At 42.2% G+C, this 26,137-nt stretch overlaps 1 protein-coding gene across 1 annotated transcript in view; it reads left to right on the top strand.

Moving 5' to 3' along the window:
* The first annotated feature begins 1,972 nt into the window (after positions 1-1,972).
* DLEC1 (DLEC1 cilia and flagella associated protein) overlaps positions 1,973-26,137 on the top strand; it is a 36,236-nt gene continuing 12,071 nt past the window's right edge. The window contains exons 1-25 of the mRNA XM_054390056.1: positions 1,973-2,024; positions 3,547-3,657; positions 4,478-4,662; positions 4,877-5,097; positions 5,351-5,432; positions 5,814-5,901; positions 6,687-6,860; positions 7,626-7,762; positions 8,172-8,264; positions 8,766-8,856; positions 9,756-9,918; positions 12,825-13,017; positions 14,339-14,397; positions 14,898-15,072; positions 16,957-17,050; positions 17,282-17,412; positions 17,711-17,869; positions 19,089-19,228; positions 19,476-19,629; positions 20,177-20,287; positions 22,268-22,398; positions 22,629-22,814; positions 23,309-23,376; positions 24,666-24,817; positions 25,795-25,898. Of these exons, the coding sequence (XP_054246031.1) occupies positions 1,973-2,024; positions 3,547-3,657; positions 4,478-4,662; positions 4,877-5,097; positions 5,351-5,432; positions 5,814-5,901; positions 6,687-6,860; positions 7,626-7,762; positions 8,172-8,264; positions 8,766-8,856; positions 9,756-9,918; positions 12,825-13,017; positions 14,339-14,397; positions 14,898-15,072; positions 16,957-17,050; positions 17,282-17,412; positions 17,711-17,869; positions 19,089-19,228; positions 19,476-19,629; positions 20,177-20,287; positions 22,268-22,398; positions 22,629-22,814; positions 23,309-23,376; positions 24,666-24,817; positions 25,795-25,898 (3,254 nt within the window). The remainder of the gene's footprint in view (positions 2,025-3,546; positions 3,658-4,477; positions 4,663-4,876; positions 5,098-5,350; positions 5,433-5,813; positions 5,902-6,686; positions 6,861-7,625; positions 7,763-8,171; positions 8,265-8,765; positions 8,857-9,755; positions 9,919-12,824; positions 13,018-14,338; positions 14,398-14,897; positions 15,073-16,956; positions 17,051-17,281; positions 17,413-17,710; positions 17,870-19,088; positions 19,229-19,475; positions 19,630-20,176; positions 20,288-22,267; positions 22,399-22,628; positions 22,815-23,308; positions 23,377-24,665; positions 24,818-25,794; positions 25,899-26,137) is intronic.

The following is a 26,137-nucleotide window of genomic DNA, read 5'->3' as shown; positions in this document are numbered from 1 at the left end:
TCTTTTCTTAATAATTCATGCAGCAATTCTGCTTTGAAAGAGTGCCGAAAATACAGCGACAGGGACACGAGGTGCCCCCCATCAGCACCAGCACAATGGCAAAGGGTTGTGTGAGACGTGAAAAACCCGGGGAGTGGGGGAACTGTCCTCTTAATCTCGGTGATCTCAGACGGAGCCTAGCCCCGAGTGCCTCTACTCCGCCCCCGGGCCGGCTCCCCCCTACCCGGCGGCCTGGCACTACCCACCCACGCGGTCACTTAGCAACGGCGACGCGGCCGGGGCGAGAGGCCGGGCCGGGGTGACCCCAGCGCCAGGTCTGTCATGGCTCAGCGGAGCCTCTGCACACAGGTAACGGTAACGCGGTGGGGCTGAGCCGCACGGGCACCCACAACCCTGCGCACAGCCCCCCACCCTGCGCACAGCCTCACACACGCTCCTGCGCACAGCCCCCCCACCCTGCGCGCAGCCTCACACACGCTCCTGCGCACAGCCCCCACCTGCGCACAGCCCCCACCCTGCGCACAGCCTCACACACGCTCCTGCGCACAGCCCCCCCACCCTGCGCGCAGCCTCACACACGCTCCTGCGCACAGCCTCCCACCCTGCGCACAGCCCCCCCACCCTGCGCACAGCCTCACACACGCTCCTGCGCACAGCCCCCCCACCCTGCGCACAGCCTCCCACCCGCGCACAGCCTCACACACGCTCCTGCGCACAGCCAGGCGCACACATATGTAGCCTGTGCTACTGGTGTGGGCTGTGGTAGTTAACTTTCTTCACAGTATCTGGTAGGAACTGTGTTTGGCTTTGTCCCGTTGGTAGAACAGATGTGTTTTAGTTATCGTTGAGTGGTGATGACAGAGAGTCAAGTTTTTTTCTGCTCCTCGCACTGACCAGTGAGTAAGCTGGGAGTGTGGAAGAAGTTGGAAGGGAACACAGGTAGGACAGATGACCCCAGCTGACCAAAGGGCTATTGCATACCTTATAGTGCCATGCTCAGCATGTAAATCTGGGGGAAGAAGGAAGGGATGGGGATGTTCAGAGTCATGGTGCTTGTCTTTCTGCTATATATGATGGAGCCTAGCCTTCCTGGGGATGGCTGAACACCTGCCTGCTGATGGGACATGGTGAATGAATTTATTTTGCTTTGCTTGTGTGTGTGCATGACTTTTGCTTTACCAATTAAACTTTCTGTTTCAATTCACAAGTTTTCTCACTCTTCCGGCTCCCTCCCCATCCCATCAGGGAGCAGTGAGGGAGCGGCTGTGTGGGGCTGAGCTGCCATCTGGGCTTAAACCACAACACCTGCACGGTGCTTGTATTCCCCCTCACACATACACAGCTCACATGGCTTCATGAATACACACACACACACACGTATCCTTGTGTGCATACCCCAACAACTCCGTGTTCACGTGTGCACACAGTGTGTCCCCTTTCACAGTCTTTTCCAGGTACCTTTCCCAGCTCTTTCCCCCAGCTTTTCCTCCGTTTGCTAATTCTAGCCATTTTCACAGTCCAGGAATCTCTTTCTATCTCAGGCTTTAAGCACTGACTTCCTTATTATCCTTTCTCAGGACATCTCCCACTTGCTGGCTAGCGTCTTTGAGGATCTGTACACTGGAGATGTTACTGGGGCAGAAATGGAGACCAATGGGATCAAATCCCAAGGAGGAGATGACATTTATCATGAGAGGTTTACAGAGGAGCTACAGAAGGTACAAGTTGAAACCAAGTCAGACAAAAGCTCTGTTCAGCTTTTGTTCCTACTTCTTATTTTAAGATCTTCTGTAACATAAAAAGGTGGGTGGGAGATCCTAGAATGGATCTTTACTTACACTCATTTATCTACCCATGTCCATGACAGCTTCTTTCTGAGTACCAGCAGCGACTGAAAACAGCTGACGCACTAGAAGAGAACATCATTCAAGCTCAACATCAAGCAAAAGCTGAAGAAGAAAGGTCCCTAAACATGCTGAAGGCAGATGTGGAGAAAGACTTTCACAAAATAGGATTGCCACCAGGTGAGGATTCTGGAAATACTGTGTTTCCCCACTACGTGCTTGTGGTACCTGGAAACCAATGTGACATTTGTCCAAATCACTGTTAGGACTGACACTAGGCTCAGAGAGCTTCTGGGTTAGCTTTACATCAACAGAGCAACTTTGAAGTATTTTGTGTAGGCATTCAAACAAAGTAACATCTGTTTGACACTGTAAGAAACTAACAGGTCACTTTCAAAGCATTAGATTTGCACTTAATGGCTTGTGACCTAACTTTGTTAGAAGCTTACATACCTGGATATATAACAGAAATGAGCAAAGATTGAATGTTTCTCTGATGGATGCGTATCACAGTCTCACAGTATATCAGAAGTTAGAAGGGACCTCAAGACATCATCAGGTCCAACCCCCCTGCCAGAGCAGGATCAGGGTAGTCTGCACAGGAATGCATCCAAGTGGGTTTTGCAAGTCTCTGGAGAAGGAGACTCCACAACCCCCCTGGGCAGCCTGTTCCAGTGCTTTGTCACCCTCACTGTAAAGAAGTTTCTCCTCATCTTGAGGTGAAATCTTCCATGTTCTAGTTTGAACCCATTGTTCCTTGTCCTATCACTGCGTACCACCCAAAAGAGCCTGGCCCTCTCCTCCTGACATCCACCCCTCACATATTTATAGACATTGATCAGATCACCTCTCAATCTTCTCTTCTCCAGACTAAACAGCCCCAGGGCTCTCAATCTCTCTTCACAGGGGAGATGCTCAAGTCCCCAAATCATCCTTGTGGCTCTCCGTTGGATTCTCTCCAGCAGGTCTCTGTCTCTCTTGAACTGGGGAGCCCAAAACTGGACACAGTATTGCAGGAGTGGTCTCAGCAGGGCAGAGTAGAGAGGGAGAAGAACTTCCCTAGCCCTGATGGACACCTTTCTTGATACATCCCAGGATCCCATTGGCTCTCTTGGCCACAAGAGCACATTGTTGTTCCATGGAGAACTTGCTGTCCACCAGCACCCCAAGGTCTTTCTCTGTGGAGCTGCACTCCAGCAGGGCATCTCTAACCTGTCCTGGTGCCTGTTGTTATTTCTCCCCAGATGTAGGACCCTGTATTTGTCCTTATTAAACTTCATGAGGTTTGCCTGCACCCAACTCTCAGCCTGTCCAGGTCATGTTGGATGGCAGCACAGCCTGAGGAGTGTCAGCCAGCCCCCCAGTTTTGTATCATAGCTGGGTTTAAACTGACTTTAGAACTGTGGAGATACATGTCCAAGTCTTGGCATTAAAATACCAGACCGTTTCTCTATCCAAAAGGATTACCTGAAAGAGAATCATAAAATCTAAAAGAATGAGTTATAAAACCAACATTACTTTGGGTGGATAAAGATAGTGTATCTTAAAGGGTTCTGCTTGGGGAGGGATTGGGTTGATTTTATTGTTGTTGTTGGGTTTGGTTTGGGTTTTGGGTTGTTTTGTTTGGTTGTTGGGGTGTTTGTGTGGTTTGTTTGTTTTGTTTTATTGTTCTGTTTATTTTGGTATTTTTTTCCTATTGCAGTGGCATCCTATTTTAGGTGGATTGTGGATAATGAACTCCTTAGAAAAAATCATTTAATTTGCCCTGATGATTACATCACTGATAAAAAACCTATTACTAGAGCACCAAAAGGTAACTTGAAGCTGAGAATAATTTAGACTTTTTACAATGCTCTAGAAGAATTGAAGCACTGAAGAATAAAGCAGATCTGAGTATATTTTTGTAGTTTTCTACCCATGAAGAAGGAACTGTAGTTTTGAAAGCATGAAAATTCCACTAAAGGGACACTGTCAAAATAAAATGGATAAATTCAAAATTATTGAGATCAAAATTATTGAGATATGGAATTTAATGGTGGTCACACATTTGTTTACAGTTCTTTCCCTCTGACACAAAACCTGCATTAGTTGTCACTGCTCTTCTATTCAATTTCATTAGCACAAAGCTCCAATATGCAGAGAAGGGAAGAGGTGACATCAAAATAAAACATATTTTCAGTGAAATAAAACCACGTTCTTTGTTTTGGGTTTAAAGTTTTCCAGTTCTAAAAATATATCAGTTTAATTTTCAAATAAAGATCAGTAAGAAAAATCTTTTGGCCAATGTCAGGACATCTTCACTCCTTTTTTTTTTTTTTTTTTTTTTTGGTGGAGTCAGTGTTCCTGAAGGAGTTCAAGAAACATGTAGACCTGGCACTCTGGGACATGGTTTATTGGCCACGGCAGTCTAAGGTTGACTGCTTGGACTCTGTGATCTTAGCTGTCTTTTCTAACCAAAACAATTCTGTGATTTTTATGAAAAGAAATAACAAATTTAAATTTAATTCTAGAAGATGTAAAGTGTATTTTTACCATCAACATGGCTCAGATAAATTCCTACACCTATGCTTAGAACAAATGTTTATAATTCATGGTTTTCTCTTACGGAATTAAATATTTTCTTTGAATTGCAGGAAAATCAGAACCTGGCTATGTCAGAGAGACATTTAATATTAGGCAGCAGGTTTCTTCAGTCTCACAGGACCAGATGCCTGCATACCTGCAGAAAAAAACTGATGGACTGCCAAATGTGCCTTTGAGAACATTCACTCTGCCTTCAACCACATATTCTAGCCACTACACTAAAAAGATAACAAAGGTACATTTTACAGCTTCAGTCTGTCAGAACTATAGGGTTGTTCCTGTGACAAAGGGTGATGTGTTGATTTGCTGCTAAGAAAAGAGAAAAACAGTATTCCTTATCTGGATTTTCAGTGCTGTCTGGCTTTAATTAGACATGTAGAGATGCTTTTTTCATCAGCCTTAAAAATGCTGCATTTAATTTCGTACCATGGTCTGACTGTTTTTCAAAGAAACCAAGTACCTGGGGGAAGCTAGCCTGGAAAGACAGAAAGTGCAAAGCAGAGGAAGAAAGTGAGCGTGCTTACATTGCCAACCTTGACAGAAGGCAGAATTACTTGAAGAACCCTCGCTTCTTCCCTCCAAATGCTCCTCAGGGAGGCAAATCTCTTGTCATTTCTCAAGAAAAGGTGGAACAAGCCGTAGCCAGAGGAAAATCAGAAGATAATGGAGGGTATGCAGTAAATACAGTTTCTTGATTCTGAGCTGGGGCACAGGGAGAGCTCCACTCTGGGATTACTGTGGATTTACACCTAGATAGTCTGAGCTAAATGTCTGTATAGCCTCTTAGGAAACAAAGTATGTCTGTGTGACATTTTGGTTTTGCCAGATGATGGATACATTCTGCAATTTCATGTTTTATCAGTATTCAAAGAACTAGGCAGCAAGTGACTGTCTCCTTTATTTATTTTTTTTTAATCTTTCAGTGATCCCTCCTTTGTTCCTGTGTTTCTTGCCACCCCACCTACTGTTTTGTTTTCTGATTATGAAGTTGGCCAAGCTTATGAGGTGAGAACTTCTTTGTAGGGAATTAATTCTACCACTGAGAAGCATTATGTCCTGCCATGATCTACATACTTCACCCAATCTTTTGGCTATCTGCAGTCTAACAAAAGTCTAAGTTTCTTCTTTATTTTGAATTACTGACCCTTTGCCTTCCTCATTCTTTCACACATGCCACTGACACACTAAGCAGTGGAAACTAAGAAAGATCCTTTTCAGTCTCCACTTTGGTAGTATCTAGTTTAGCCTTCATTGAATAAACTAATATTTTCAGATTAGTTGCAATTAGTTCCTACCAGCAGAGTACTAGGGAATTACAAACATTATAATGACTGATGACAGGTGCAATGGAATATTTTGTTGATTTTTGTTTTTTTTAAAATGAAGATGACTATAGAGCTGCTGAACATCACTTCAACATGTCAGCATGTAAGACTCATCCCTCCCTCTACTTCAGTATTCGCCATTGGGCCAGGTAAGGGCATTTTTAATGGCTTTGAAATGATAACATGTAAGAGATCTAATTTACCAGCTTGAACAAAGAGTTTTCAGAGACATTCTGTCTGGTTCTGCTATCCATAGTGCTCAGTTCTTTGGATACTGAAGGATGAAGCTCTGGGACTATTCATGAGCATTTCATAAGCAAATTCAAGTGATCTAATGAGACATTTAAGAAGATTAACGTTAAAGTGTTTGAAGTTAGATTTAAATCTATCCATGGAATACCTTGACTGAGTTTTATCCAAAATTCCTCTAGGAACACATGTAGTTTCCACTGAAATCATCACATGGAGAGGACAAGGAACAACATACTTCAGTTGCAGCAAGGAATATTAGGTTAGAGCAAAATTAAGAACAACATCTTTCTTACAGTAAGATAGCCAGACACTGGGACAGGTTGTCTAAGGAGAGTGTGGTATCTCAGTCACAACATTGGAGGAGTATTTAGATAAGAGAAGTTAGATACCCCTATGCAAGCTTTGCTGTGTTGTGGTAGAGGAAGATGTTTCAAGGTTTCCCCTCATTCTGCTTTCTCTAGTCATGAGAGGCACATTTCAGACAAAAATCCATTGAAGATATGCACATACACAGGTTACACTGCCAGGCCCTTTGTGATCATTTGTTTTTATCAGCTTGACTTAGGCAATAAATGGGGAGAGTTTACAGGCACCTTTCCAGAGGCAGATGTGATCATAAATACATATGCCAGCTTTGGGAGGTTTAAAATTGTCTATTCCCTGCATTCTTTTTTTTTCCAAGGAAAATTTCCAGGAAAGGGAGGAATGATTGCTCCTGGGATGACATGCCAGTATACAGTCCAATTTCTTCCTGAAAATGTGGGAAATTATGAAGATTGTATAATAGTGGAGACTCCAGCATCAAAACCTCTTCTGATCCCTCTCCAAGCTAGAAGACCACCTCCAGTGTTAACATGTCAGTCATGTCCAATGCTGAAGTTTCTCTAAAGTTAAATGGACTTGGCTATTTTTTTCATTTGACTGTCTCCAATTTTATGTCACAAAACCAATATGGGCACCCTTGGCAGTGCAGTTTCTGCATATTTGTATCTGTCTTGTTTTCACTCTTGATAGATTTATTAGTTATTAAAATGTAATCCTGTCAAGTCCTTCCTCAGTTTTATGGTCTTGCCACATCAAGCAGGAATCACTCTTTTAGGTTTGTGTCTTGTCAATTCCTGAATTCCTAATTGTAATACTAATGCAAAATACTAAGGAATTATTATTTAGGTAAATATTTGTGCTATTAATTAATATTCATTGAAATATAACAGTAATTATATATGGATATGACATATGTCATGACATATAGGAGTCTCTGATATCTAGCCTCAGCTGTAACAGCCAGGATTACTTTTGCAGAAACTTGCTTTGATTTTTATGTGAATTCACCTTTCCTCTTACACTGAGCTTTTCAAAAAATCATCTTCCTTTTTGTCATTGCTCATCAGAGTCTTTAAGGAGGAAGCACCATTAAAATGTAAGATGAAGGTAGAAATACAGACCTCATACTGTATACCTTTCAAATGGAAAGAACTGGAGGGGTTTTAGGACTGCAGCACTGAGAATATTCCTGTGCAGTAGTGTTGTCCGTAAAGAGTTATTTAAGAAGAAGGTGGCTTTGCCAGCTGCTGGCCTGCTCTGCCTCTGTAATCTGATTTTTCTGTGGTACTCATTGCAGTGCCTGACATTATAGACTGTGGTTCCTGCCTTGTTGGAGGAATAAAATCAACGAAGCTTTTGTGCAGAAATGAAGGAACAAACACTGGGATGTTCTGTATAATGCCAAAGACTGCCTGGCCACCTCCTAATTTCAGGGTGAGTGATTAGAAGGGAAATACTGGACATGGTATAGTATAGGTGCCCTGACATAAGGCAGTCAGGGTGTTAGCACAGACATCATCAGGCTTTGCTGGGGGCATCTGTATTGTGCCATTCCCTCAGGGATTCATATTTCTCCTCAAAGCCAGTCTCCCTGGATGTCTGAACCTCCTGCTTGTGCTCTGACTTGCCTGTGGAAGGAGCTGTCTTGCTCAGTGGTGAGGTAAACCCAAGTATAGATCAGGGAAAGGACAACTGACCTGAACTGTAACCTCACTCTTAAAGCAAATAGAAATGCAATCAGTACGGTAAGAGGCTATAACACATTGCCTGGTTTAGGTAACCTTGCATTTTAATTTGATCAATTTAATTTTTTGTTGTTGCTTGTTTTGTTTTAACATGTTAGGCTGCTGCCACTGTTGATTTTGTGATACAAGATCCTTTTGGGATCCATCCTGGTGCTTTCGAGCTCACTCCAGGGCAGAGTACAACAGTAGAGGTTAGTAACAACTGCTTTGGAAGGTATTGATACTTTACCAAACATATTAGCAAGCAAAATCATTTCAGAAGATCTTGGCTGGACCTTGCAAGTTTGAATTTGTGTGAGCAAAAGTGCTCAGACCCTTTTGTGCAATTATGCTGGAAGAATCTCAATGGTGAGTCTTATTGGAGAGTTTGTCATTGCAACTTCAAAGTCTTGCTCAGCCACTCAGGTTCTGAGAGAGCCATTCATAGACAGCTAACCCAGTAGACTGTTCACACCTCCAGTGACTATGAAGCCAGCCTCTAGTGACCATCCAGACACACATGTGGAACTTTAGTGACCCAGAAAACACCTATTTCTTCCTGGCCTCTACTAAGGGGATGTGACACTGTTCCTTACAAATGTAAGATTTAATTGTCAATTAAATGTCCTTTCGTGAACATTTACAAATTGAAGTTTATGACTTCCTCGAGAGAAATCAGTTACAGACATTGCTGTTCCACTCTTCTCTTTCAGGTAGTGTTTTTCCCTTCTTTTCCAGAAGTCTCACAGCAAAGATACACCCTTCTTTGTGACAGTTGCCAAGTCAATGATGTTACAGTCACAGGTTTGTTTCTAACACCTTTTAGACATCACATTCCTATCATATCCTCAGCTAGTGTGAATGGTGGTTGGTGGCTTGAAGGGACAGAAACATTTTATGTCATTGGATTAACCAAATACCTTGTCCCCTGATGATGTTAAAGGCTAAGCATTTTTATTATTATCACTACTCCATCCCAGTGCATGAAATACATGGGATCCAGATAGTACTGAGCTCTTAACTCACTGTAGCCAGAAATCCAAATGTAGCATGTCAACGAGTAGCAGAAAACAAAACCTGTTGTTAGCTGCAGTTCCTTAGACTTTTGTACACATGACAAGCTATAAAACATCAGCTTGAACAGGGCAGAAATACATCTGGGGCAAGTGTGGGGCACATCCTTGGATCAGGGCATTCAGGAAAGAAAGGCAGTCTTTGGATTAGCTAATGAAACCACTTAAAATTCCTGTAAATGTTAGTGCTTGCCCTGTAATGTAATTGTGCTATACCATTACGCCTGACTCATAGTCTTTTTAATCACCTTGTTATAGGTATTTCCTTTGGAAATTTTTAGCAGTGCATTTGCTGCTGGTTTTTATTTTGATAAACTGCTCAAAACATCTGGGAGCCACATTATCAGCCACTGCAAACACTCTGCTCGCTTGGGTGAAATTACGCTGATGTGAGCTGAGGCTGCGGCCCTGAAATCCAGATCTGTTAAGTTCATGAAGAGCAGATCTCTGTTGATCTGTATTAATAAACAAAAAACATCAGGAAACCATTGTACAATTAGCACATTGGAGTTCTGACTCTTGAGGAAACACCAGATATAATCACTAACAGCCATCGCTGGCATTTGCTGTTAATGAGTGGTAAGGACAACAGCCAGATGCTAAACAGTACTACCTGCTTCTGTCTTCAAGGGGTTGGAGAACTGATAGCTCTGGAGCTTTTGTTTGTCACGGGTGGAGAAAGCAAAGCTGCACCTGGTGAAGTCACTGATGTAACAGCACAGCATCTCATACGGTTTGAGCCCCAAAACCCACACACCACCAAGGAGAAGAAATTGCTTATCAGAAACTCTACGTACGTAGCTACTATTAGTAGACCAATGCTCTGAAGTCTGAACACACTGGTAGGGATCTCATAAGGGATACCACACCCTCTCAAGTTGGAGAGATCTTCATGCAGCTGATAAACTTTGTGCAGAAGCAAGCCTCACTTCTTTTTGTTCCATTGTTTAGTAATTAAGCTTCAAGGATACACTTGTAAGAGCAGGAATATTGTGATGGTTTTAAGACTGACTTTTTAATTTTTCTTCTCACAAAGTTCGAGCAGATAAAGTGAAAGAATGTAAATAAATCACTGTTGGGTGTAAGAAAACAAAATAATGATTATTCTAAACACTTCCATTGGAGAGAGAGAAATGTTTAAGAATCACTATTCAAAACAAGATAGGGGACAGTGGGGCAGTCAGGCACTCTCACAGTCTGACTTCTCTCAGTCTGCCTGCTGCTTCTTTTCTGGCTGAAGATAACACACATACTGACCTTGACAATCTAAGTCTAATGAACCTCTCTTCTTAGCTTTCTTCCCTTTTGCCTGCTCTGGAGAGGGAGGGAAAAGAAGCATGGACCCCTCTCTTTTTTTTTTGGGAGGGGAGGGGGAGGTTGTGCTGGCCAAGGGGGGGCTTGGTTGTGCTTTTCTGTTGATTGTAGATATTTGTAAATGTTATGAATAGTGTATATTTGTACATATTCATTGCATTTCATCATAGATTGTAGTTTTGCCTGTAAAATACAGCTTCATTTGCTTCCAGACTGAGCTAGCCTGGTCATTGTCAGTGTGGAAGCGGGATTTCAGCTCTCACACTGTTACAATTCATATTTACACTAATAATCATAGAATCATAGAATTAGCAAGGTTGGAAAAGACCTCAGAGATCATCAAGTCCAACCTATCACCCAGCACCTGATAACTAACTAAACCATGGCTCCAAGTGCCACATCCAATCCTTTTTTGAACACCTCCAGGCACGGTGACTCCACCACCTCCCTGGGCAGCACATTCCAGTGGCAGATCATTCTTTCTGTGAAGAACTTTCTCCTCACCTTGAGCCTAAACTTGCCCTGGTGCATCTTGAGACTGTGTCCTCTTGTTCTGATGCTGGTTGCCTGGAAAAGAAGAAAAGAAGCAGCAGGCAGACTGAGAGAAGTCAGACTGCAAGAGTGCCTGACTGCCCCACTGTCCCCTGTCTTGTTTTGAGGAGAGATTCTTAAACATTTCTCTCTCTCCAATGGAAGTGTTTAGAATAATCATTATTTGCTTTCTTACACCCAATAGTGATTTGTTTACATTTTTTCAGTTTCTCTGCTCAAACTTTGTGAGAAGAAAAATTAAAAAGACAGTCTTAAAAACCATCACAAACATGATGCACAGATCAAACATTCTGGCAGCCACTGGGTTCTTACACGGCCCAGATCAATATATTTGCTTCAGTTTAGATAAATCTACAACTCCAAAAGATTCATAAATGTGGGTGGTTGCAGAAAATACTTAACAGGGTCATCCAGATGAGATTTATCTAACTTTATATGTCTGCAATGTATGCTTGTGCATCTGAGCTAAGCAACCCCATACACTTTTCCTTTCATAGTGCAGGGAAATAGATGCCTCTAAGGATTCAGTTCTGACTGCAGACATCTCCCTTAGAGCAAGTCATAATGCATCCTTGACTTCACTGGATCTCCACTGAGTAAAACAACAGCCCAGTGTAACTAACTCATATTAAAACTTTCACATGACTCCTGCTGTTGCATCCTAGCTATAAGCTCTATTTGAAGTCAAGGAAGATGTCCCTATGTACAGCTACACTGTGACAAACACAGTGGCATCCTGATTCTGCTCAAAATCAGTCAGGCAGTAGTAGAAGTACATTAATGAGCACGATTGCAGTATTCAGAGGCTGTAGACCCTCAAAGCAGTGAGGAGGTCAGTGCTGCTTAAAGGTAATGTGAACTGTGGCTTGCTACAGTGAATTTCTGGAAGTGTGTTTTGTGTCCTAGAAACCACACATGCAAAATGCCAGAACAGAACACTGTTTGAGCAAATAAAACATGATTCAGTGAACTGGATGCTGTGAACTGACAAAGATGGACTATGCCAATTTCCATGTTTTCTCTGTTACAAGCATGACAGCAGTCCTGCACCTCTGCTGATAGCACTTGTATGAAACAAAGTTGGGCAGGCTGAGACTGAACTTCAGAGAAGCAGGAAAGAGAAAACTTTCTACTGCTAGAGAAAGTGATACAAGAATTGCTTGTCTTCGGTTTTGTCGCTGATACTCACTTTCAAATTCCAGTGTCCTTCCTCCCCGTAGGAAGGCAAAGTTTGTGAGGTCAGCATAAGCAAGTTCTCAAAACTCATGAAGATATTCCATGGGATACACTTCAGTAACCTAGTTAAGCAATCTTTTCTGGATTACAGAGACTACTGCAGAGCCATTGCTATAATCTTGGCTGGAGCCACTGTGTTTGTTGACATGTTAAAAGCCACATCTTGCACTTGGATTAAATTCAGAACATTACGTAGTCCATCAGCAGTGATCCAATGCAAACATACTGATAGCAGCAGGAATGGCCCTGTGGATCTCAGATTCTTAAAAGCAGCATGGTAGAGTTTCCTCAAAGTTGTTTGAGGACCAGTTAAATAATAGGGGAAAGGGTTAGCGTATCTTACACATTCATAGGGTTTACCTCCATATTAGCATGTTCTTTGTACAGGTTATACCCTCTGACTTCAGACTGCCTCCATAGCTTTGTAGCTCACAAAGGCTGGTAAGTCTAACTCCTGTCATGTTTAAAGAAATGACTCCCTACATGGAAAAAGGAACTGAACTTTTTCTCCCTGATGTTTTGCTGAAACATATCTCATTTTTTTAATCATAGTTTTTCTTTTGTTGTTTTGTTTGTTTGTTTCAAATCTCTTTGCAGCCACATAGAACTTCCTTTCTACTGGCAGAAAAGGAAGCCTAATCTGAAACCATTAATATCAGAAGAAACTGCAGACTTTATGAAGCTCAAATGCAACCCAGACATAGAATCAGTCTTCTCCCTAAATCCTGAGCAAGGAGTTTTGCTTCCACATGCAGATCATGAATTTACTCTCACTTACACTCCACAGGAGGTATGCCTCGTGATTCCTTCCTATCTACAAACTCCAGCTGTGTGCTTTTATGCAAGTCATAAAATCCTTGCTGTGCTGCTTTCTAAATTAAATTTAATCAGCTGGTACTATGCTCTGATAAACAGCACTCAGAATGTAGAAAATTCCTAGAAGAAATCATGTGTTGAGTGCAAAATGTGAGAGAGTTGCTGATCTTATGTCATTTTTGGTACTGACTGGACACAATAAATTTTGTATTAAAACTGTGGACACATCCCCATAGCTGCAGCTGTGCTGACTGGTAAAGCTGCCACCCTCACCACAATATCAGCTCCTCCCCAATCTCCTGACTCTTCACCTTCTGCTGAGTGAGCTGCTCTGGAGATGTGCCCCCTACCTGCTGAAGCCTAAAAAAGTTTGCTTAGCAAACTGATTATTTAAAATTTTTCCAGCTGTAGCTTTTTCAGGTTGAAACAGGTCCTGTGAAGAGCTGTGTGGAAAATTGAGGGGATAGTTAGTAGCCTTTGGCAGAGAAATGAGGGTACACAGCTGTGAGGCATAAAAAGGAGTTCAGTGGTGTTTGAATGCAGCTCTACCAGTGACTGTTGTCTTAGTTTCTGCTCTCTGAACCTGTAAATAAGGACCATGAGCTCACTGTCATTAAAGAAACTCAAACCAAAGTAAGCCTAAGAATGGGAAAATCCCATGCTGTGATGATTGACAGAGAGACAGACAAAGGAATACCTCAAGTAAGTATGGAAGAGGAACTAACTGGGCTTAAAATTATTTTAATTGGTTAATAGAAAAACATATTGAATTTACCTTAATATATCTCTACAAACAGATGAATCTTTTTCAAAGCCCTTCAGATTTAAGACCTGCTTCTGTATTTCCTTCCCTTCCTCCCCTCCCCCATTAGAATGTGGAAGGCATCTCCTTTTCTCAAGATAGAAGCCTGAGGTTTCTTACTCAAAATCAAGATAAATACCTTGGAATGGTTAGAAGAAACTTTGTGTTAGTGCAGCAATACTGAGCTTAATTTGGGTAGCCTTTGCAGATGCTTGTGTGTAGTATGCAATATATTAAGGAAATAATAATAGGCATGTCAAAAATTAGTATTTTTCTTGGAATCATACTCCATGAGATCAGAATCTGGCTTAATATTTTGCCTTCAAACATGTTTTCTTTTAGTAACTCCAGAGTTTGATTATTGTTTATCAGAGCTTAGCACTCTGATGATCATCGTTTATCCCTTACATGTAAACTACTTTTTGTCTATTTTTTTTATCCTCAACATGATTGATTACTTGACATTAAAATCCTTTCCTTCTTCACTGTGTAGCTGAAGAGTTATCACAGTGTGATTCAGATGGTACTGAGGGATGTCCCAGAAACACCTTGGTAAGCTGAGAAATTCCTAGTGAGATGTGTAGCCAGGTTTTTAGCTATGCTCTTACATTAAGTTATTGAGTTTCTTCCTGTTTCTGGTGTTGATGGACTAACAATTACGAAGGATTTTATCTGCACAAGGAATTGTTGCATAAAGAGGATCTCTGTGATCTGAACAGATGCCTTAGCCCTGCCTAGGGCTCTTGGAAAAAGATAATAAACTGTCATTTTGTCTGTTCGTTTTCCAGGCTTTCTGCTGGGGTTTCCAGCAGGTTTCCCTGTTATTGCTGTTTGTCACAGCAGTCTGTGACTTGCATACTTGTTCATGAGCAGACTGGGACAACTGGAGTACATTAAGGAACTACTGTAATTTTTCCAGTCCTTAATGGTCCCCAGCCTGAGCTGACTGCACACAGACAGTCTGTACTGGAGAAACTTGTGACTGGGCAATTAAGAGATGGGATCCAGTTTAAACACCAGTTTAAGATGCTTAATAGTATTTTCTCCCAAAGCTCAGTAACAGAGAGGATGCTTCAAAACATCCCAGAATGCAAAACAGAGGATGTAATAGCACTGGAAATAGAAGTTAAGGGATCCACAGAACCATTTCAACTTCTCCTGGAGCCATATGTCATTATCATCCCTGGAGAAAACTTCATTGGTGTAACTGTCAGGAAAAGATTTAAGGTTAGTTTGGTTTTGACTTCATTGTTATCATGTGGTTTGTGTCACTAGATGTCACAGGTGTTGCAGAAGACATCAGACAATCTGAGGATAAGAGACAATCTATGTTACTGTAGTTTTTCTTATGTGTTTTTAAAGGTGGCCCTGACTTCAGGAGAGTCTAAGCTGAAATCCCTAGCAAGCCTCCTTAGCCCCACACTCCAGGCTTTGTTCTTTCTTCACCTCAAGTTTGACACCACAGAGTTTCACCCTTCTAAAGTATTTTTCTGGGTCACTAAACTGTAGTTTATCACTTTGTCACTCCTGTAGCATAGAAGTTTTCCAGTAGGGAGGAAGAGCCAATGGATGATTAAATTGCTTCATAACAGAGGCACTGTTCATAAAAGGACTACAGCAGGAACAGAACAGCTGCAGTCCCATATGTTGCAGCTTACTAGACCTGAATTTTTCCTGCATGTTTTGGTCATTTCTTTTTGACCATTATGGGACAGACTGCTGCTGCAATTGTCCACTCAGTGCCCTCTTCACTAGACTTAAGGATCCTTTTAATCATGAGAAAAATATGCCAGTTAGCAACAGCCAGGCAGGAAGACATTTCCCAGTTAATGGTCTTTCCATTTCTTCTTAAAGATACTGCTAATCAGTGTTTAGTTTTACATTTTGTCTCCCTAGAAGTTCTTTTTCAACTGAAGAGAGCCATTTCAGACTTTCCAGTAATCCAGTACAACTACATCTGTGGTATAAGTAATTAAATCACTTACTGATAATATAACACTCCTTACAGTTTCCAATTGTTTTTTTAAGTCTTAAAAGATAAGAATTTGAACTGTGCTTAGACATAATTGTGCTTCAGAGAACAATGTTGTTCATTCTAATTAAGAAATAACATCTGACTAGATCTGGAGAGCAGGCCAAAGATTTCAAGAGCTTGTATCTTCATCACAATCACATCCTCCACCAAATTCAAGCTGCTCTCAAAAGAAAGATTTGAAGTTTAACTTTAGAAGGTCTGTTAGAATTTTGGAAGAATATGGTGGAAACTTAAAAGGCTTCAAATGTGATAATGTTCTTGGAAAGAATGGTTAATGGATTTTCTTCAAGTTCCAGAAAAAAACCTTCAGCTGTGTGAAGATAGCCACTGTGTTAAATACAGTGCTTATGTCATCTGACTAAAGGTAGTGCTTTCAGCATACCTCTGCACTGAGCTTTCCTTATAGACCTCAAAGACCTCATTGGCAGCATCCAGGGGCTGATTAACCTCACTTTACAGGCTAAAATAGGTGGGAAGAACTGCTCCACCACTCTCTACTTGGCTTTATTTTCAGTAAAGAGAGGCCTAGGAGATGAGATGCATCTCTTGCATCTCTTTTCTGTACACCTAATATCCACCTAGGAGATGAGGTGAGATGCAGCTCTTGCAGCTCTTTTGTGTACACCTAATATCCACCTAGGAGATGAGGTGAGATGAAGCTCTTGCATCTCTTTTACATACACCTAATATCCACTCGGGTGAATCCCATTTCTTGTCCTTGTTTTACATCACAGAGGAGAAAGGGAGGACACAACTTTGTCATGAAAATAGTAGTAGTTAGTGCATGGCACTGGGTTAGTGCTGCTCCAGTTGGAGGTTAGATGAAGGATGGAGTTCCATGCCTTTCCACTCTTCCTGGGATCAGATCATGGCATGGTTCAGGTGAAGTATATTGTAGCTAGCCTCAAGTAGGTTGTAATGTTTAGTGGTGATCAGGATATGGTCAGAGTTTGCAAAGTCTGTGATGCAAAGCTTGCAGTGTCTGGTTTGCAGTGCATCAGTACTCTCAGCAAACTGGCTTGTTGCTGTAAAAGCTACAAGTGCATTAACCATCTCATTGATTTTAATTGCTTTAGATGTGGAATAACAGCAAATCATTGATCAAGTACACATGGGAGAAAATCCTGTCCTGTGAAATCATGGAAGTTGAACCCCATATTGGCATCATAGGTAAAGTTTCTTCTTGCAAGCATCAATTAATGACAGAAATATTTAAGCTGTTATGAGTGGAAAAGAAAAATCACAGAGCACTATAATGCAAGCTGCAAAACAAGGCCTGATCCCCATCCCACTGGTGCCAGCTGGAGACTTAATTTACTCCCAGGAGCTTAAATAACAGGCTTGCAGCAGGTGGTTCCTTTGCAAAAGGGTGAGGCAGGACCCTGAATTTTTCTCTTCTAGATGCAAGTTCATGCTGTGAATTTGAACTGACAGTTACTGGAAGCAAACCTGGGTGCATCAGCCATAACCTGCGGTGCAGGATTGAACACTGTCCAGAGCCAGTCGTGCTGCACGTGGAGGCTGCTTTTAAGGTAAGGAATAGTTCAGTGTTGTAAGATGACTGGTGGTGAGGCCTGGCCACTGTCCATATGGAGCTTCTTGCTCCTGAATGCATGTCAAATCTAAAGCAGTTACAAATAGGCTGTCCAGTAACTATTGAGGCAATGTTGATGCTCCCAGGACAATAAGAATTTTCCTGCATTACACGCAATGCATTTGCTTTCTGCTGTCCTCTGTGACACTGGATGTTAATCTTAGATAAGGTATGCTTCTTAATTAGGCAGTTTTGGCAGAAGTGCTCATTCTGACATCTGTTTCCTGGTGTCCTAGGGTCCACTTCTACATATTGATGTTCCATCGATCCAGTTAGGTTTGGCTAAGCAGGGAGAGAGTGTCTCAAGAGCTTTTGAGATTTTTAATCTGAGTCGGCTGCCAGCACAGTGGAGAATGCAGGAAAGTCAGGTTTGTCTGGCTGAAAGGAATGAAGAGGTAGGTCACTGCTGGAGTTGGCTGTGCTCCCTCTTTAGCCATTCCTTCTTTATGCTTAGGAGAGGTAATATTCATTCTAGAATGCAGAAGTTCTAGTTTATGTGACTTTTTATAAAACTAGTTCTGCATAGGTCCATAACTGCACAAGTTCTTCAGAGATCAAATGCTTCCTTGCAACTTTATTTTTCTATTTCCATTTATCACAAATCTTCTGCCAGCCTGATCCTAACAGATAAGGAGCATTTCCTTTATGACAGTGATTTCAGCTGGTGCTGATAACTAAGAGGGTAAGACTTTATCAGGACTGAGGTTGCTAACCACTCCTCCCACATCAGAATCTTGACCAAGAATCTCAGCACCTACTACTGAACTGGGCTTTTGGCTTTAAACAATGGCTTTGAAACATACAGGTTTGTCCCAAACTGAAACAACTTCTTACCACAATGAACATCAAAGTTATTCTAGTAATCAATAGAATAGAATATCAAAGTTATTCTAGTATTCACCACTAGTATTCTAGTATTATCTAGCCTGTGATGTGTCAAATGCAATCCACTCCAGTCTTGGTTATTCCACCATTTCATGTGAAAGAATTAAAGCAGCTTGGAGGTCATACTGGTGGCAAAGAATTAAGTGGGAGGTGCTATCTGCAGACCATTAAATATTCCTACAACTGGAAAAAATACTGAGAGCCTGTTCATACCTCAGTGAAGAACACAGCCCACGTGTTCCATTCCTGCTTTCCTGAACCTCTCCAGTGCTCACCCCACACTGATGTCTTTTCTGTTTCCACTCTTTCTGTCCTTCTTCCTTGACCTTCTGTCCAAGAACCTCCCCACCTTGTTGCACACTGCAAAGCTGCTGCTCAGCCTTTCCCATTGGGAGGAGACACTGCAGCTGTCTGCTTTTCCTTCATATTCCCCCCACTCCGTGCACAGCCATTCCTGTTATTCCCTTGGCTCTCACTAACCCTCTCTTAGATTGCCTTTTTATTAGCTGTCTCCACAGAAGCCAAGTCCTGCCTCCTCATCTAGCCAGGTTTCCACAGAGCTAGCACTGTGCTTGCTGAAATCAGCCCAGGTGGGACTCCAGGGAGAGAGAGAAAGGACATGTCTGAGGGACAAACAAGGCACATGCAAGTCCTAATTAGATCGTGTGGCTTCAGAATTTTACACTTGCTTTGCAGACATCAGAGAAATCTCTTTTCCTTCTCTCCTAGGTATCTCCCTTCACCATTCAACCATCTGCTGGAGAAATACCTCCTTTGGGGTCACGCAGTGTGTCGGTTCAGTTCTCATCATTGCTGTGCCAGCGTCTCCAGACAGTGTTAGAACTAGAGGTAGAAAATGGAGAAGGAAGGTAAGGGGGAAAGTGATGTTCTGCTTCTTTTGTTGGTTTGGTTTGGTTTGGTTTTTTTGAGATTCTCACATGACTTTAGCAAAAATATGTAGCAGGAACTCAGAGTGGGGTTGTGTAACCTATCAATGAACCATCCAATCACTAATATTGCTAAATAAACACAATCCTCATTCTTTCCAACACACTGTTGTATGCCTGGCACATTTCATTAACAACAACAATAGACCATCTGTGTGTTTATTTCCAGTCATCTTCCTGTTTTTGTGGAAGTTCAGACTCCCCAAGCATGCCTGCTATCTAGTCATCTAGTATTCCCTGAAATGTATACTGGAGTTCCTGCCAAAGCAACCAGCAAACTTTTTAACCAGAAACTGCTGCCAGCAAGATACTTATGGGGAAAGGTAAATGAAACACACTTCTAATGGGTGAAGCAGACAGCAGGGATGGAAATTGCAACTTCTGTCAAAATACGGAGCTACCCTTAAAGCTTTTCTGATGGATCTTTTGAGTAGTGATTGCTGTTTACTAGCCTGCCAGCAGAACTTCAACTTGAGACCAGCCTTTACAAAAAGATTAACTAATAGGTAGATGTTAATGTGCTCTTAGTGTCTGTGGCTCATCCCCAGGACAATGGGTGGGCAGAGATGTGAGAGGAAATAGGATGTAAGCTACCAGAGTATTAAACAAGGTACCATGGCTGTTTGGGGTTTGCATTTAATTTAGTGGAGCAAAGAAGCAGTGGTGCTTTTGACTGGTGTCTAAATTTTGCTTGAATTTCACATTCTGGGTGGGAATCATCTTACAGATTAGCACCCCTGAATTGTATTTGTTGCTACCTGAAAGTGTCCTAAGTCTGAGGATAACTCTGTCTTTATGGTCCTCTTTGATCTGAAGAGACAACCTGGCAGAATGAGAGTTGTCTGAGTGTCTGTCCTTCCTATTTGGCAGCTCATTGGAAGCCAGGCAGCTTTCTGCTCCATTGCTGTCTCCCCAGCCAGTGGCACTTTAGGCCCAAATGAGGAAAAAGAGTTCTGCATAGAGCTGTCAGCTAATATCATGGTAAGTTTGGAAACTGCTGCAATTTTACCAAAACAGCAACACTGACATTCTCATCTCACCTCCACATGGCAAAAGGAAGGGCCTTTATGTGCACAATATAATGTTCTGGGGTTTGTACAGTGTTTCTGCTTTGCTTTATAGGGACTGTGGTTGAAGGCAAGAACTAAAGCAGTCTGCAATTTTTCTAACCTGCCTTTCTGTTTCTCAGCTAATCCTGTTTCCTTTCTCTCTTAAAAGTCTATTCAATCACTCTTAATGCTGATTACTTTTCTTGGAGCTTGCAGATCCTCACTTTGGATTATCCCAAATGAAACAGAGCAGATTGGCATATACAGAGTACATTTGGTTTTCTGAATGTGACTGGTCTCAGGACATTTTGGTGTTTGAAAACTTAAAAAGGGCTGATGGGACTGAGAGTCTGCAAAATAGAGTGGAGACTGCACAGGTGACAAACTTCAGAAATTCAGCCATAGGCTTTATAAGAGCATTTGAACAACTAATTCAAAGCACTTAAATAAAGGAGCTCCCTTGGGTATGGTTTTTAGCTGCCATTACAGTCACTGGAGACCTAAGTTTAATTCATTCACATAAAAGTAAGTGTTTGGTACTATCAGAGATGCTTTAGCAGGTGTCAGATACCCATGAACATCTGGCACATGAGGCACAGGATCCCAGTAAACTTAAGACTTCTTCATGGAAAGCTGGAAGCTCAACAAGACACTTTGGGGATCTACAAAGCACTTTTGCATATGGCTGGGGAACTGAAAGCCATGTGAGCCACCTGCAAGGAAGGAGAGCTAGAGGCCTAATTACCATGAATGGAAATGTAGAACTCATATTTGGAGTTCAGTTTTTTAAGATGAGCTTAAGGGCTTACACTTGGAGAGTTACATTTAGGAGACTGAATCTGGAGCTGAGTCCCAGTCTGTTATTTTCTGTAAGGTGTACTAATTCATATAATGGTTAGGCAAAAAAGAACAGTAGTCTTGAATTAGCCAGAACACTGCTGTAACTGGGCCCCATAATTTATCCTACAACTCCTTCTCTAAACCTAGGTAGAAATAAAACCTTGGTTTGGGAAGATTACATAAGCATGACTAGAAGTGATTAATGCTTGGAGCTTGTGATGGTTTTGGGACTGTCTTTTTCATTTTTCTTCACAAAGTTCAAGCAGAGAAAGTGAAAGAATGTAAATAAATCACTATTGGGTGTAAGAAAGCAAAATAATGATTGTTCTAAACACTTCCATTGGAGAGAGAGAAATGTTTAAGAATCTCTCCTCAAAACAAGGTTGGGGAGTTGGGCAGTTCTCAGCTTGCTTGGTTTCTGGCTGCTGCTGCTTCTTTTCTGGCTGTCACACTGACCTTGACAAGCTAAGTCTAACAGCCTCTCTGCTTCTTGACTCTCTGCCTTCTGCCAGTGGGGACTGGGGGGATTTCTTCTGGCTGGGGTGGGAGGCCCCTTGGGGGGAGCAAAGGGAGCTTGGTTGTGCTTTTCTGTTGATTGTATATATTTGTAAATGTTGTGAATTGTGTCTATTTGTACAGATTAATTGCATTTCATCAGAGATTGTGGATTTGCTTGTAAATACAGCTTGCATTTGTTTCCAGACTGAGCTAGCCTGGTTATTGTCGGTGTGGGAAGGGGATTTCAGCTCTCACACTGTTACAGAGCTTTAAAACTTGCAGTGTAGGAAGCATGTCAGAAGTTGCTAATGGAGCAGTTTCAGGCTTCTGGACTGATATGTGTACGAAGCCATGATACAGCCATGAATTTTTACCTTGGCACTGCCTGCTAAGCAAATCTGATGCTGGCAGAAAACATGTTTGAAACAATTCAGTAGAACTTTACATAATTGTGTTGTAGTTCTGGGTTTGGTCCAGTGAAGTTTATTTGTGCTTTCTAAATACATTTCTTAAGGAAGCTCCCTTTCCTCTGTGATGCTTCATTCACAAGGAAACTTGACTGTTCTCCTTTCAGGGTGAGCTGAAGGACCTTGCCCTTTCCTGTAGCATAGAAGACATGGCTGAGCCCCTCTTTCTGAGCATTTCAGGAGAAGTGAAAGGACTGCATGTCACTTACTCAGTACCTTGTGACAGTGGAGCTGCCAGGTAAATCAAGGGTTTGCCCCCAGCTGAACACGAATTACTTCCTCCCAAATGAAAAATACAGTAGGGAGGGGAGAAAAATTCACTTATTTGTAAACTTCATTCCCCCTCAGGCTGTAGGCAGCAAGGACAGCAAAATGTGCTGGGACACACATTTAAGAATCTCCTGAAATGATCTGTGGCATAAGAAAGTAAGCCCAGGGGTTTGATAGTACTGTCATCTTTCCTGACAGTGATGAAAGGCAGATGTCTCAAAGCCCAGGGGAACTTCTCTTGGACTTTGGATCAGAAGTGGCAGTCAAAGACACAGTGAAGCGTCAGCTAATTCTTACCAACCACACTGGGATCACTGCTCCCTTCAGACTGGAAGCTGAGTATTTTACTGCCTGTTCTCTTGCTCCAGAACAAGGAATCTGCCTGTAAGTAGCTTTTCTGCATAATGACTCAAGCACTCATTTTGGTCTGTGTTGAATCTGAAATCAGGACCGAGAGTGCTGCTGCCTCTGTCACAAGATACACTTCTGCAGTGCTCTGGTGGGGTTTTTTCAAGCTCTTACACTGACTCTGGTGATGAAACCTGCTGCTGAAGTCTCCTGCAGAAACAGATAGCTCCCAGTGCAAGGACAAAAGATTTAACTGGTGTAAACGGCAAAACACTCTTGTAGCCAACAGACATAAGCTGGTTTACAGCAGCCAAGGCTCTGCTGTGTTAAATTGTACAAAATCTTAAAATTCTCAAGCTGATTCACTCATGAGGATGTTACTTTAAAGCAATGCTTTGTAGGTAGCCATTCTTTAGGTTATCATAGCATATAATGGACATAGGAGTCAGGCAGAGCTGTGACTTTAGCAGAGTCGTCATTTAACAGAATTATTGTGGTGATTTTTGTTTGTTTGTTTTTTTGTTTTTAAGCTCCTCAAGCTACAGGTCAAAAAGAAGAGGGCCTGTCACAAAACAGGCAGCCAGAAGAGCACAGTCAGGTATGAGAAGAGCTGCTAATCAAGAATGATAGGAGTTAGAAGGGACCTCTGTAGACCATCTAGTCCAACCCCCCTGCCAGAGCAGGTTGCACAGAGTTGTGTCCAGGCAGGTTTTGAATGACTCCAGAGAAGGAGAATCTACCACCTCTCTGGGCAGCCTGGTCTGGTGGTCTACAACCCTCAAAATAAAGAAGCTCCTTCTGAGGTTTAGATAGAACCCCTCAGTGGGGAGAAGGCAAAAGCAGCTGACTAATGTGTTCAGCAGTGGATGTACTAGTCAGGCTCAGCATTTCGTTCTCAGAGGATCTGGCCCACATTTTATAAGCATTAAGTCAATCTCCCTTCCCTCACTGCTGCTTTTTTTCTCTCTCCCCCAACTCCTTGATTTCTCCTTCTCTCTATTTCTTCTCCTTTTTCTTGAGAACTACATATTGAAACAAAGACAGGTGATTCTGATTCACTCCCAGCACACAATATGGATAACATGCATAATGCTTGGCTATTTCCCTCCTACACAACTGTCCAATATCATTGCAGCAGACTTTTCTCCCTCAAACTCTTTTGCATATCTTCCCCACTCTGGAAAGCAGCAGCAGAGCCCATCTATCATGTCTGATGCCTTGTTCTGAAAAATGTGAAGCCCCATGAGACCCAGGGAGGGGAGGAATGAGAGTGAAGTGCTATGAAGTGTGGATGTATCTTCTGTATCCACAATAAAACTTGGACATATTGGTACCTTGCCATAATGTTTGTTATCTGTTGTAAAGGCAGAGATTTTCAGCTGTTGCATTAGTATTTAAGATTGGAAAAAATGCTGCCCTGACAGATTTCATGCAAGCTTACTGCTTTAGAAGGCCAGGTGACTCAATGTGGAAAGGCTCTGCTCTTTCTAGTTCATTCTGTATGCTGGTGAGCACACAGGTAAACAGTCAGCTGCTAATAGAACCATAATCTGTTAGCACAGATTCCAGCTAATTTTTCTTGAATGTATGTTTTTCATGCAAGCAATTAGTGCCTTGCATAGCTCTAAGAGTCCTGGATCCAGTTGTTGGAAGGGAGTCCTGTGAAATAACCTCTGCAGGGATTCTCACTCAAACAGATTAAGACACACTGCAGGATGGAACCTGGGTAAATGTGGATTGTATAAATGATCCCAGGTTTTTTTAAATCATTGAGGTCAGGCTGTGATGAACACCAGCTAAAAATGTGGTCCTATGTATTCTTTGAAAGATTCACTTTGTTGCATTTCCTTCAAACTCATCAAATGCTTCTTTGCTGTGCTTCTTCAGAGTTTGCAGCAGCACTGCTGTCTCATGGGAAGGGAGTAGCTTTCCATATACAACCTTCCACAGGAACTCTGAAAGCCTTCCAGCAGCTAATCATAGAAATAACAGCTTACAACAACATGTGGGGAGAGTACCAGGATGATCTTGTCTGTCAGGTAGGTGGGGCTTCAGTTTTAAGTGAAGTATTGCTGTGGCAGACCTTACCCCAATGATATTTCCCAGAGTCCTTTCTGTTAAAACACTTCTCCAGTTTGTTAGGACTTGTGGAAGAATTCAGGGTACATATTGCTATGCCACTGCCTCCAAACCATGTGTAAGGAGCAAATGGTTCACTCTTGTAGTGCATTATGAGGACAGACTGAGAGAGTTGGAGCTGTTCAGTCTGGAGAAGAGAAGGCTCCAAGGTGACCTTCTTGTGGCCTTCCAGTATCTGAAGGGGGCTACAAGAAAGCTGGGGAGGGACTTTTTAGGCTGTCAGGTGTTGACAGGACTCGGGGGGATGGAATAAAGCTGGCAGTGGGGAGATTCAGAATGGACATGAGGAAGAAGTTCTTCCCCATGAGAGTGGTGAGAGCCTGGAATGGGTTGTCCAGGGAGGTGGTTGAGGCTCCATCCCTGGAGGTGTTTAAGGCCAGGCTGGATGAGGCTCTGGCCAGCCTGATGTAGTGTGAGGTGTCCCTGCCCATGGCAGGGGGGTTGGAACTGGATGATCCTTGTGGTCCCTTCCAACCCTGACTGATTCTATGATTATTTAGTTTGGGGGTCACATGTTTATCCCTTGGGAGGTTTTCATGTGCCTTTAAATGACTGGAGTAGTTCTGATTTATAAAAGCTGTTTGGTAGCTGGCCAGTGCACTACTCCTGCTCTACCAGGACAGTATATTGTGTGGTATGGAAGAGTCCTAGGAAGGCTGATGAATGTATGAGATACTGCATTCTCCTGCTGAGAAGAGCTTTCATGAGCTGCCTTTGCTAGCATGAATTAGATGTCATAATAAACCAGTCAAAAAATAAATAAATATATTGAGAATCCAATCAGTTTTCAAAGTATAGTTCTCTAACAAAATATAGTTTTGTAACACAGAACTAAAGTTTTGTCTTGATTCTAACAGCAATAATTCATTTTTAATAGGTGGGAGACTTACAAACTAAATTAATTCCTATGCAAATGACAGTGAAAGGCTGTCCAATCTTCCTGCAGATGACAGGACCAGAAACAGAGCAACCTATAATCAGGTATAGCACAAAACACTGTCAGAGGATTAAATAGCATTGGACTATAGCCAACATACACACCTGTTTCCATCATTTTATGACACAATGAGAAGATGAGCAAAGTGACTGTCTGTATACAGAATCTGCTTCCAATCTCTGCCAGCATAACAAGAAAAGAATCTGCATACAAGCCTTCTCAGGTTTACCAGCAATCTCTCTTCTGGGCTTACAGTCCCAGAAGTTCACCCAGTCCAGCCTTA

This window comes from Indicator indicator, chromosome 20, assembly GCF_027791375.1.
Source record: "Indicator indicator isolate 239-I01 chromosome 20, UM_Iind_1.1, whole genome shotgun sequence".
Lineage (NCBI taxonomy): Eukaryota > Metazoa > Chordata > Aves > Piciformes > Indicatoridae > Indicator > Indicator indicator.
Note: the sequence above shows the minus strand (reverse complement) of the source record. Positions and strands in the feature narration are given on the sequence as shown.